The 13,524-nt window shown below is 38.5% G+C and overlaps 1 protein-coding gene across 1 annotated transcript in view; it reads left to right on the top strand.

Moving 5' to 3' along the window:
• Positions 1-961: 961 nt before the first annotated feature.
• Positions 962-13,524, top strand: part of LOC121377839 — a 41,715-nt gene continuing 29,152 nt past the window's right edge. Inside the window, exons 1-3 of the mRNA XM_041505937.1 lie at positions 962-2,416; positions 4,479-4,770; positions 8,861-9,108. Of these exons, the coding sequence (XP_041361871.1) occupies positions 4,491-4,770; positions 8,861-9,108 (528 nt within the window). The 5' untranslated portion in view covers positions 962-2,416; positions 4,479-4,490. The remainder of the gene's footprint in view (positions 2,417-4,478; positions 4,771-8,860; positions 9,109-13,524) is intronic.

Raw genomic sequence — 13,524 nt, 5'->3', positions numbered from 1 at the left:
CACGAGTGCAAGCAGTGCACAATGCGCATAATCTATTCATAACAATTGAAAATAATTATGAGTGTATAAATTGTGTTAATTAAGAATCTATTAATTAAAAGAAAATTATATCACTGGTATCCGTATTATTGACATCAAGTGTTAACGATGGGCGTGTATAAAACGCGGAAGGGCCAGAACGCTTGGCAAACTTAATTTTTTATTTTAAAATGTTTTCAACACGAGCGTAGGAAGGTGCCAAAAAGGGGGGGGGGCACACTTTTATATTTACAAATTTTTACACTATTATAAAGCAAATATAAAGCAAAATATCTGAGGGGGGGGGGTGGCACATGCCCCCCTTGCCTCCATGCCAGTGTTAAACAAAGTGTTCATCAACTGTGCATAGTTAAGAAACTTTTCTTCTTTTTTTTCATTTAGTTGCCTTAAATAGGGACAATTATGAACCGCACATGCGCGGTACGATACTTTTTGCAAACGCATACGCCTGAACGCAGTTAAAAACATTGCACTCTTTTCTGTTTACTGGAGGGTGCTTCACTTTTGTTTACTAGAATGAATTTGTTTTACGTCCACATTGTTGATTGTTTTACGTTAACTGATTGCAATCTATTTTGTTTCACGTATCATAGTTGACAAATGTAGAATAGTATTTTCGTAAATATCGTATTTGTGTTTTTGTTGTTAGATGAACGCAGTTTAGGACGCACGTTCTCTCTTTACAGCGGGTCTACCGAGTCAAATGGGAGGAAATTACAGGAACCAACCGTACAGGTTTGAGTTCTTTTTATGAGTTGATAAAAAGGTGTTCATTTACGAACTTGTCACTTGTGGCATGAGTTCGACCCGTACCCCCCTTTTCAGTGGTTAGGGTAATTTTAGGTATAGGGAGTTACTAGTCATTTCGTACCATCCATTTCGTACCATAATGATAGTTTATGGTCATTTCGTACCATAGTTGTTTCGTACCATAGTGCTTTGGTCATTTCGTACCATAGCCATTTCGTACCAACTTTTTACCATCTCGTACCATAATGTTTGGTCATTTCGTACCATAGTGGTTTCGTACTCTGTATCTCATTTTGGTACGGTTTTAGAATATGTCCGCCACCTAAATACATCCATTTACTATGTAATATGTAATTTCCGATAATTTTAACTACTCTGACGATTACTAAAATAAAGCCAATAACTCGAGTTAATTTTTATTTTATTTTAGGAACTTTGCGTTATTTTGTGTTTTATTTCAGGAGCGGTTAGGGTTTAGTTTGTTTTAGGAACATAGGGTGGAATGATTTTCTGTTTTACTTTATTTTAATTTAGGAACTTTGTCGGTCGATTGTTATAGAGGAGTGTTGATAGCCTACACGGCTACAGAGTGATTAGGGTTAGCAAGGGGGGCTGGGGGGGGGGGGGGCTGGCCCCCCCAATAAGTCTTAATGTCCATATTTTTAAAATTATTTTTGTCTAAATAAATAATTTTATTTTCTTTCTTTTTTCCCTGCGCAAACAACCATGCCCCACTTTTTTTAAGAATCCCCACCAAAAAATCCCTCTTTTTACAGAAGCATTAGTGGCGGACAGATTCTATAACCGCTCCAAGGTTTAAAAGAACATATGTATATTTCCACTGATGATCATTTCATACGATACAAGACTCCCCCCACCCCCATCTTATATAAGCTTACGTCCTTTGCCCACTGTCGACAGACTCTGCCCATGCTTGCCTTATTGCTGTTGGATAAACAATCGTTATATAATCAAGTTACAACAGTCACATCAGTATCATTTGAAGATAAAAGTAATAAAAGTAATATATCATCTTTTTCTTGTTTGTTTCTTTGTTAAGGGTGGGGATTCAATATAGCTGCATTAGTCTAATGTTTATTTTTTAAATCAGTAATTCGACATTTTACTATCAGTCAGCTAAGCTGCACAATAAGTGATTGAGGTACGAAATGACTTTGGTATGAAATGACCAAATAGACATGGTACAGAATAACCATGGTACGAAATGACCAAATAACTGGTACGAAATGACTTGGGTACGAAATGGTAAAATTGGGTATGAAATAACTATGATACGAATTGACTGGTTACCGTTTAGGGTTAAGGTTAGTCTATAGAGCCTTTGAGGGGTACGGGTCAAACTCTTTCCGTCTTTGAACCAAAGTAATACAAACTGACTGACAGTGTGTGTCAATTTTAATACACATGCTAGTTGTGGGTCGTAAGACAGGGTGATCCCTGCTAGCACCTCTCAACAATGCCACAAGTAACTACTGAGCATTCTCCAAAGTGTTCACACTAAGCCCAAAGCTGATAGGAAATGGGCAAGTGTGTGGCACGAGAGACGGGCAAGTGTGTGGCACGAGAGACCAGCACCTGTTGCGTTTGCAGGGACAAGGATGTAGAGGTGGACATCGAAAGAAATTGAAAGATAGGAGGAGCTGCCAGATCAGGAATAAACAATCTGATTAAAATTAGCTCTTTGACTGCTCATTTTCAACCCTGATTTTATATAAAATTTTGTATTGAAATTAGTTTCCGGCATACTTCGTAGTTCACCCAAATCATTTCTAATACCCTCAGCATAATCCTGAATGTTTTCAATTCTTTTCAAATCACTGGCATGATTTTGTGAGTAAGGTTTTGATTGGTCGAATGAAAGGTCAACTGGACATGAGGTCCAACGGGGTGCTGTTAGGTCCACAGGTAATAGTAATTAACCAGTGGAGCTAATTTTAATTAGATTGGGGAATAAATAAGATGGAAGTCGCAGGAAAGGGGCAGTGTATTTCACATGCATACATGTATTAATTAATGACTAATACACATACTACAGGAGGAAACCCAGCAGCACCTATAATTATATTTAACTGAAACATTGTTGAAAATGGGTGCTGTCGGCTTTCTTCCTGTAGTGGCACTGTGTGTATTACTGTGTGAAGTATTTGTTATTGGCAAACTCGAAAATTATCAGACCAGTGTAAGTAATGGAGAATGCACGGTTAACTGTCTTTATTTTTTGAGAATCGACAGTTATCCGTGTATTCTCCAACTTCATCCATTATACATTTTTAAAAAGTACGTGACTGCTAAATTAACTTCTGTGATTTTTTTGAATGAAAATATTGGTTAAAATGGCCTCGTGGGCTAATGCGTTGTACTTTTTTACAATGTACAAGTTCTGTTGGTAGTGGGTTCGAATCCCTGTCCCGAACTCGTAAAAAGTTCAAATTGCATTGTTTCATAGGTGTTGATTCTTGAAAAATAATCTACACCTAGAACAATAGTGTGACGTCACAGGTATGGATTAATGTTATTTATTGTATTTCAACATAAGACATTTGTATTTGTGGAAATCTTTGCCTGTTCAGTGTTAGGCAACAATCCAGCATTTTCATTACTGATTAAGAGTTACATGTAAGTATCTCTGACGACAGAGAGTGAATAGAGTATAATATAAGTTGGTGTTTTCCCTAGCTTGTTTTTAGCATGGTGCTACACCGCTGCTTCAACCCTGGGATTAAACTAGCCTTTTTCAGTAATTAATTATAAAATTGACTGAAGTTTAAATGTATTATTAATTAATAAAATATGCCTGCTAAGCCCCAGTCACACTGTCCCGGTGATGGCCACGGTATTCCACGGTAGGTCCCGGTGCTATGAACTGTATTTCTGGCTCTAGTTTTGTCCAAAAAGACCGTCTGCCACGGTGGTGCTAAGGTTATTATATGATGAGCCACCGTTTCACTACGGAAGACCACAGTATTGCTACGGACACCACTATGGTTTCCCCGGGGTAGGCTACGGTGCACCGTAGCGCTGCCTGTAACCACTACAGCGTCTTCAAGGACCATAAAGGTGGTGCTACGGTTTGTCACAGTTACCCATGGTTCGACACTTTACTGCTGCCGTTAGTCACTGTAAGTCACTGTAGGCGTAGACACTCATGGATGGCCAAGGAAGGGTCTACGGTGAGACGCGGTGATACTACGGATACACTATGATGACAGTTACCCATGGTTCGACACTTTACTGCTGCCGTTAGTCACTGTAAGTCACCGTAGGAGTAGACACTCATGGATGGCCAAGGAAGGGTCTACGGTGATACTACGGTTACACTATGATGGCACTATGATATGCATTCACCGGCGGTGAGCTATGGTGAGCCATAGATTTTTTTAAACAGCTTAAAACAACCGTGGCGATCTACGGTTTGTCACAGTTCCCCCCCCAATTTCAAGCACCGTGGGTCACCATAGCCGTATACCATGTCAATCTGACTGGGGCTTAATTTATACCGGTATATTTTACCATATAGTTTACCATGCCTTGCAAAATGTCTAAGGAAAACACTATAAGTTTTGTCAGATGTCTTTAAATATAGCTCTCAAACGACAGAGTACTGTGGCTAAAACATTGGTTAATATATCAATAAAATGGCTGAAAACGCTATCGTTTATCTTTTACAGATCTGAGAGAACATGGCTGCTTCATCAGAAGTGAAGAATAATATTTCCTGCAGTGTTTGTGTGCTAGAGTTTAAGGATCCAGAAACACTTTCTTGCGGCCACACATTTTGTCACAAATGTCTCCATGACCACATTGTATCCATGGCAACAGAGTCAAGTTTTCCGTGTCCCCAGTGCAAGGAAATGGTACCGGTACCAAGCCCCCAGCAACCAAAATCAAACTGGGCGGAACAATTCAATGTAGCAGTAATTGAGGCTGATAAATCGAACGACCAGCTAGCTAGTGTTAAAGGTGTGCCCAGTGTGAATTTTATAAAAGATCCCTGGCTACTAATGGAAAAATGTAGCAGGATTTTTCTCTTATAAATGTGTATATGTCAGAACTGCGAAATGTTTGACATACAATAGCTGATGATAAAAAAAATCAAATGGGTAAAATATCCAACCATTGTTACTTTATTGTTAGGGTTAGTTTCAAAGTTAGGGTTTGGTTTTATAGATTATGGTGAGGTTCCCTCTTTATAGTTAGGGTTTGGTTTTATAGATTATGGTGAGGTTCCCTCTTTATAAATGTATCAACCATTGTTCCTTTATTGTTAGGGTTAGGTTCAAGGTTAAGGTTTGGTTTTATAGATTATGGTGAGGTTCCCTCTTTATAAATGTATCAACCATTGTTCCTTTATTGTTAGGGTTAGTTTCAAAGTTAGGGTTTGGTTTGATAGATTATGGTGAGGTTCCCTCTTTATAAATGTATCAACCATTGTTCCTTTATTGTTAGGGTTAGTTTCAAAGGTCGGGTTTGGTTTGATAGATTATGGTGAGGTTTCCTCTTTATAGTTAGGGTTTGGTTTTATAGATTATGGTGAGGTTCCCTCTTTATAAATGTATCAACCATGGTTCCTTTATTGTTAGGGTTAGTTTCAAAGGTCGGGTTTGGTTTGATAGATTATGGTGAGGTTTCCTCTTTATAGTTAGGGTTTGGTTTGATAGATTATGGTGAGGTTCCCTCTTTATAAATGTATCAACCATTGTTCCTTTATTGTTAGGGTTAGTTTCAAGGTTACGGTTTGGTTTTATAGATTATGGTAAGGTTCCCTCTTTATAAATGTATCAACCATTGTTCCTTTATTGTTAGGGTTAGTTTCAAAGTTAGGGTTTGGTTTTATAGATTATGGTGAGGTTCCCACTTTATAAATGTATCAACCATTGTTCCTTTATTGTTAGGGTTAGTTTCAAAGGTCGGGTTTGGTTTGATAGATTATGGTGAGGTTTCCTCTTTATAGTTAGGGTTTGGTTTTATAGATTATGGTGAGGTTCCCTCTTTATAAATGTATCAACCATTGTTCCTTTATTGTTAGGGTTAGTTTCAAAGTTAGGGTTTGGTTTTATAGATTATGGTGAGGTTCTTTATAAATGTATCGACCATTGTTCCTTTATTGTTAGGGTTAGTTTCAAAGTTAGGGTTTGGTTTTATAGATTATGGTGAGGTTCCCTCTTTATAAATGTATCAACCATTGTTCCTTTATTGTTAGGGTTAGTTTCAAAGTTAGGGTTTGGTTTGATAGATTATGGTGAGGTTCCCTCTTTATAAATGTATCAACCATTGTTCCTTTATTGTTAGGGTTAGTTTCAAAGGTCGGGTTTGGTTTGATAGATTATGGTGAGGTTTCCTCTTTATAGTTAGGGTTTGGTTTTATAGATTATGGTGAGGTTCCCTCTTTATAAATGTATCAACCATGGTTCCTTTATTGTTAGGGTTAGTTTCAAAGGTCGGGTTTGGTTTGATAGATTATGGTGAGGTTTCCTCTTTATAGTTAGGGTTTGGTTTGATAGATTATGGTGAGGTTCCCTCTTTATAAATGTATCAACCATTGTTCCTTTATTGTTAGGGTTAGTTTCAAGGTTAAGGTTTGGTTTTATAGATTATGGTGAGGTTCCCTCTTTATAAATGTATCAACCATTGTTCCTTTATTGTTAGGGTTAGTTTCAAAGTTAGGGTTTGGTTTGATAGATTATGGTGAGGTTCCCTCTTTATAAATGTATCAACCATTGTTCCTTTATTGTTAGTGTTAGTTTCAAAGTTAGGGTTTGGTTTTATAGATTATGGTGAGGTTCCCTCTTTATAGTTAGGGTTTGGTTTTATAGATTATGGTGAGGTTCCCTCTTTATAAATGTATCAACCATTGTTCCTTTATTGTTAGTGTTAGTTTCAAAGTTAGGGTTTGGTTTTATAGATTATGGTGAGGTTCCCTCTTTATTGTTAGGGTTTGGTTTTATAGATTATGGTGAGGTTCCCTCTTTATAGTTAGGGTTTGGTTTTATAGATTATGGTGAGGTTCCCTCTTTATAGTTAGGGTTTGGTTTGATAGATTGTGGTGAGGTTCCCTCTTTATAGTTAGGGTTTGGTTTGATAGATTATGGTGAGGTTCCCTCTTTATTGTTAGGGTTTGGTTTTATAGATTATGGTGAGGTTCCCTCTTTATAGTTAGGGTTTGGTTTTATAGATTATGGTGAGGTTCCCTCTTTATAAATGTATCAACCATTGTTCCTTTATTGTTAGGGTTAGGTTCAAGGTTAAGGTTTGGTTTTATAGATTATGGTGAGGTTCCCTCTTTATAAATGTATCAACCATTGTTCCTTTATTGTTAGGGTTAGTTTCAAAGTTAGGGTTTGGTTTTATAGATTATGGTGAGGTTCCCTCTTTATAGTTAGGGTTTGGTTTGATAGATTGTGGTGAGGTTCACTCTTTATAGTTAGGGTTTGGTTTTATAGATTATGGTGAGGTTCCCTCTTTATAAATGTTCAAGGGTTCCTTTATTTTGGTAGGTTGTTAAGGTTTGGTTTGATAGTGGTGAGGTTTCCTCTTTATAGTTAGGGTTTGGTTTGATAGATTGTGGTGAGGTTCCCTCTGTTATATTGTTAGGGTTTTGGTTTGATAGATTGTGGTGAGGGTTCAACCTCCTTTATTGTTAGGGTTTAGGGTTTGATAGATTGTGGTGAGGTTCCCTCTTTATAGTTAGGGTTTGGTTTTATAGATTGTGGTGAGGTTCCCTCTTTATAGTTAGGGTTTGGTGTTAGATAGATTGTTTGGTGAGGTGAGGTTCCCTCTTTATTGTTAGGGTTTGGTTTTATAGATTGTGGTGAGGTTCCCTCTTTATTGTTAGGGTTTGGTTTTATAGATTGTGGTGAGGTTCCCTCTTTATTGTTAGGGTTTGGTTTTATAGATTGTGGTGAGGTTCCCTCTTTATAGTTAGGGTTTGGTTTGATAGATTGTGGTGAGGTTCCCTCTTTATTGTTAGGGTTTGGTTTTATAGATTGTGGTGAGGTTCCTTCTTTATTGTTAGGGTTTGGTTTGATAGATTGTGGTGAGGTTCCCTCTTTATAGTTAGGGTTTGCTTTTATAGATTATGGTGAAGTTCCCTCTTTATTGTTAGGGTTTGGTTTGATAGATTGTGGTGAGGTTCCCTCTTTATTGTTAGGGTTTGGTTTGATAGATTGTGGTGAGGTTCCCTCTTTATAGTTAGGGTTTGGTTTGATAGATTGTGGTGAGGTTCCCTCTTTATTGTTAGGGTTTGGTTTGATAGATTGTGGTGAGGTTCCCTCTTTATTGTTAGGGTTTGGTTTGATAGATTGTGGTGAGGTTCCTTCTTTATAGTTAGGGTTTGGTTTGATAGATTGTGGTGAGGTTCCCTCTTTATAGTGAGGGTTTGGTTTGATAGATATGGTGAGGTTCCCTCTTTATTGTTAGGGTTTGGTTTGATAGATTGTGGTGAGGTTCCCTCTTTATAGTTAGGGTTTGGTTTGATAGATTGTGGTGAGGTTCCCTCTTTATAGTTAGGGTTTGGTGTGATAGATTGTGGTGAGGTTCCCTCTTTATATTTAGGGTTTGGTTTGATAGATTGTGGTGAGGTTCCCTCTTTATTGTTAGGGTTTGGTTTGATAGATTATCTTTATAAATGTATCAATATAATTGGGGAGGGCGGGATGTAGCCCAGTGGTAAAGTGTTCACTTGATGCGCGGTCGGTCTGGGATTGATCCCCGTCGGTGGGCTCATTGGGCTATTTCTGATTCCAGCCAGTGCACCACAACTGGTATATCAAAGGCATGTGCTTTCCTGTCTGTGGGAAAGTGCATATAAGAGATTCCTCACTGCATTAGGAAAAAAGTAGCAAGTTTCCTCTGTTGACTATGAGTAAGAATTACCAAATGTTTGACATCCAACAGCCGATGATTAATTAATGAATATGCTCTAGTGGTGTCATTAAACAAAGCAAACCTCTTCTTCAGTATAATTGGGTGGGAGGAGTAACAGATGGAAATCTTTCCAATGTGTGTGCTGTAGTGGTGTATAACAAAACAAAAAACTTTTTGTTTTTACCAGAAGATGCTGAAGTGCCGACTAGTGCTGAAAGTGAAGCTGACAGGAACCGCCGTATTCTGAGGTTGACCTGTGACACGCTGAGGTCACAGATTGAGTCGATGGAGTCGAGGATGGACTCTGAGATTAAACGGCTACAGCAGTGTGTCGAGTTGTCGGCGGAGGCCACATCGGCGGAGATAGACAGGAGGGCGGAGGAACTGATTGCACGCTTCACACTGGGAGTCAGACTAGAACAGACGGAGGCGCTGGTAATTTCTTCATGTTATAATCACCATCAGTTTGATAATAACTGGTAACTTGTGTATTATCCTCTATATATTACCCCAGCAGGCACTCATAACGGGGAAAATAAAAATCATAATTTCCCACTGAGAAATTATCATGCATTGGTTTAACGTACACTACTGTTGGACGATTTGACGCCAACAAACCAATCATCTTGTCGGTACTAAATATGACGTCATCATAATTTGACACTGCACACACAATGATGTCACATAGTTTAAAAACATTTGCGTTTACGTCTTTCTGTTTTCAGTGTTAAACTTGTAATAAAATGGTAGTTTAATGCAATTCATTACAGATTCGTTTTACACAATATATAGAACTTTGGGTTTTGAAAATTATCTGTGAACTGTGAATAAAATACAAAGTTAAAGCAATACCCAGAACAGTAAAGTAGTTTACGTCATTTCTATATACACTGACTTCTATATACACTGACGTGTAGCCGATGTAGACTATATCGAAAATAAAGGCTTTAAAAAAATAATAAAAATAGCTGGGGTTATAAATAGAATAACAAATTCAGCTGGTAACTTGTGTATTATCCTCTATATATGCATCACCCAGCAGTAAAGCTCTCACTTGATAGGTAAATTCAGCTGGTAACTTGTGTATTATCCTCTGTATGTGCATCACCCAGCAGTAAAGCTCTCACTTAGGTAAATTCAGCTGGTAACTGGTGTATTATCCTCTATGTGCATCACCCAGCAGTAAAGCTCTCACTTGATAGGTAAATTCAGCTGGTAACTTGTGTATTATCCTCTATATATGCATCACCCAGCAGTAAAGCACTCACTTGATAGGTAAATTCAGCTGGTAACTTGTGTATTATCCTCTATATGTGCATCACCCAGCAGTAAAGCTCTCACTTGATAGGTAGATTCAGCTGGTAACTGGTGTATTATCCTCTATATGTGCATCACCCAGCAGTAAAGCTCTCACTTGATAGGTAGATTCAGCTGGTAACTTGTGTATTATCCTCTATATGTGCATCACCCAGCAGTAAAGCTCTCACTTGATAGGTAAATTCAGCTGGTAACTTGTGTATTATCCTCTATATGTGCATCACCCAGCAGTAAAGCTCTCACTTGATAGGTAAATTCAGCTGGTAACTTGTGTATTATCCTCTATATGTGCATCACCCAGCAGTAAAGCTCTCACTTGATAGGTAAATTCAGCTGGTAACTTGTGTATTATCCTCTATATATGCATCACCCAGCAGTAAAGCTCTCACTTGATAGGTAAATTCAGCTGGTAACTTGTGTATTATCCTCTATATGTGCATCACCCAGCAGTAAAGCTCTCACTTGATAGGTAAATTCAGCTGGTAACTGGTGTATTATCCTCTATATATGCATCACCCAGCAGTAAAGCTCTCACTTGATAGGTAAATTCAGCTGGTAACTTGTGTATTATCCTCTATATGTGCATCACCCAGCAGTAAAGCTCTCACTTGATAGGTAAATTCAGCTGGTAACTGGTGTATTATCCTCTATATGTGCATCACCCAGCAGTAAAGCTCTCACTTGATAGGTAAATTCAGCTGGTAACTTGTGTATTATCCTCTATATGTGCATCACCCAGCAGTAAAGCTCTCACTTGATAGGTAATTCAGCTGGTAACTTGTGTATTATCCTCTATATGTGCATCACCCAGCAGTAAAGCTCTCACTTGATAGGTAAATTCAGCTGGTAACTTGTGTATTATCCTCTATATATGCATCACCCAGCAGTAAAGCACTCACTTGATAGGTAAATTCAGCTGGTAACTTGTGTATTATCCTCTATATGTGCATCACCCAGCAGTAAAGCTCTCACTTGATAGGTAAATTCAGCTGTAACTTGTGTATTATCCTCTATATGTGCATCACCCAGCAGTAAAGCTCTCACTTGATAGGTAAATTCAGCTGGTAACTTGTGTATTATCCTCTATATGTGCATCACCCAGCAGTAAAGCTCTCACTTGATAGGTAGATTCAGCTGGTAACTGGTGTATTATCCTCTATATGTGCATCACCCAGCAGTAAAGCTCTCACTTGATAGGTAGATTCAGCTGGTAACTTGTGTATTATCCTCTATATGTGCATCACCCAGCAGTAAAGCTCTCACTTGATAGGTAAATTCAGCTGGTAACTTGTGTATTATCCTCTATATGTGCATCACCCAGCAGTAAAGCTCTCACTTGATAGGTAAATTCAGCTGGTAACTGGTGTATTATCCTCTATATGTGCATCACCCAGCAGTAAAGCTCTCACTTGATAGGTAAATTCAGCTGGTAACTGGTGTATTATCCTCTATATGTGCATCACCCAGCAGTAAAGCTCTCACTTGATAGGTAAATTCAGCTGGTAACTGGTGTATTATCCTCTATATGTGCATCACCCAGCAGTAAAGCTCTCACTTGATAGGTAAATTCAGCTGGTAACTTGTGTATTATCCTCTATATGTGCATCACCCAGCAGTAAAGCTCTCACTTGATAGGTAAATTCAGCTGGTAACTTGTGTATTATCCTCTATATGTGCATCACCCAGCAGTAAAGCTCTCACTTGATAGGTAAATTCAGCTGGTAACTTGTGTATTATCCTCTATATGTGCATCACCCAGCAGTAAAGCTCTCACTTGATAGGTAAATTCAGCTGGTAACTTGTGTATTATCCTCTATATGTGCATCACCCAGCAGTAAAGCTCTCACTTGATAGGTAAATTCAGCTGGTAACTGGTAACTATATGTTGTAAAGTTGATTATCCTCTATATGTGCATCACCCAGCAGTAAAGCTCTCACTTGATAGGTAAATTCAGCTGGTAACTTGTGTATTATCCTCTATATGTGCATCACCCAGCAGTAAAGCTCTCACTTGATAGGTAAATTCAGCTGGTAACTTGTGTATTATCCTCTATATGTGCATCACCCAGCAGTAAAGCTCTCACTTGATAGGTAAATTCAGCTGGTAACTTGTGTATTATCCTCTATATGTGCATCACCCAGCAGTAAAGCTCTCACTTGATAGGTAAATTCAGCTGGTAACTTGTGTATTATCCTCTATATGTGCATCACCCAGCAGTAAAGCTCTCACTTGATAGGTAAATTCAGCTGGTAACTTGTGTATTATCCTCTATATGTGCATCACCCAGCAGTAAAGCTCTCACTTGATAGGTAAATTCAGCTGGTAACTGGTGTATTATCCTCTATATGTGCATCACCCAGCAGTAAAGCTCTCACTTGATAGGTAAATTCAGCTGGTAACTTGTGTATTATCCTCTATATGTGCATCACCCAGCAGTAAAGCTCTCACTTGATAGGTAAATTCAGCTGGTAACTGGGTGTATTATCCTCTATATGTGCATCACCCAGCAGTAAAGCTCTCACTTGATAGGTAAATTCAGCTGGTAACTGGTGTATTATCCTCTATATGTGCATCACCCAGCAGTAAAGCTCTCACTTGATAGGTAAATTCAGCTGGTAACTTGTGTATTATCCTCTATATGTGCATCACCCAGCAGTAAAGCTCTCACTTGATAGGTAACTTTGTGTTAATCCTCAGCATCACCCCAGGTAACTTGTGTATTATCCTCTATATGTGCATCACCCAGCAGTAAAGCTCTCACTTGATAGGTAAATTCAGCTGGTAACTTGTGTATTATCCTCTATATGTGCATCACCCAGCAGTAAAGCTCTCACTTGATAGGTAAATTCAGCTGGTAACTGGTGTATTATCCTCTATATGTGCATCACCCAGCAGTAAAGCTCTCACTTGATCAGGTAAATTCAGCTGGTAACTGGTGTAATTATCCTCTATATGTGCATCACCCAGCAGTAAAGCTCTCACTTGATAGGTAAATTCAGCTGGTAACTTGTGTATTATCCTCTATATGTGCATCACCCAGCAGTAAAGCTCTCACTTGATAGGTAAATTCCAGCTGGTAACTTGTGTATTATCCTCTATCCTGTGCATCACCCAGCAGTAAAGCTCTCACTTGATAGGTAAATTCAGCTGTTAACTGTGTGTATTATCCTCTATATAGGCATCACCCAGGCGTAAAGCTCTCACTTGATAGGTAGTCAGTCTGGGATCGCTGCTTGTCGGTGGGCCCATTGGGCTCTTTCTTGTTCCATCCAGTGCACCACGACTGCTAAATCAAAGGTCGCTGGACTGTGTTATCCTGTCTGTGGGATGGTGCATTTAAAAGATCCCTTGCTTCTAATGGAACAAAAAAAATAGTGTGTTTCCTCTCTAAGACTATATGTCAAAATTACCAAATGTTTGACATCCAATAACCGATGATTATTAAATCAGTGTACACTAGTGGTGTCGTTAAAAATACTCTTTTTTTTTTTTTTCCATTTAGGGTCCCCATCGCAGAAACCTCATTATTCTTC

The sequence above is a fragment of the Gigantopelta aegis genome, chromosome 7, assembly GCF_016097555.1.
Source record: "Gigantopelta aegis isolate Gae_Host chromosome 7, Gae_host_genome, whole genome shotgun sequence".
NCBI lineage: Eukaryota > Metazoa > Mollusca > Gastropoda > Neomphalida > Peltospiridae > Gigantopelta > Gigantopelta aegis.
This window is presented reverse-complemented; position numbering and strand designations above follow the sequence as displayed.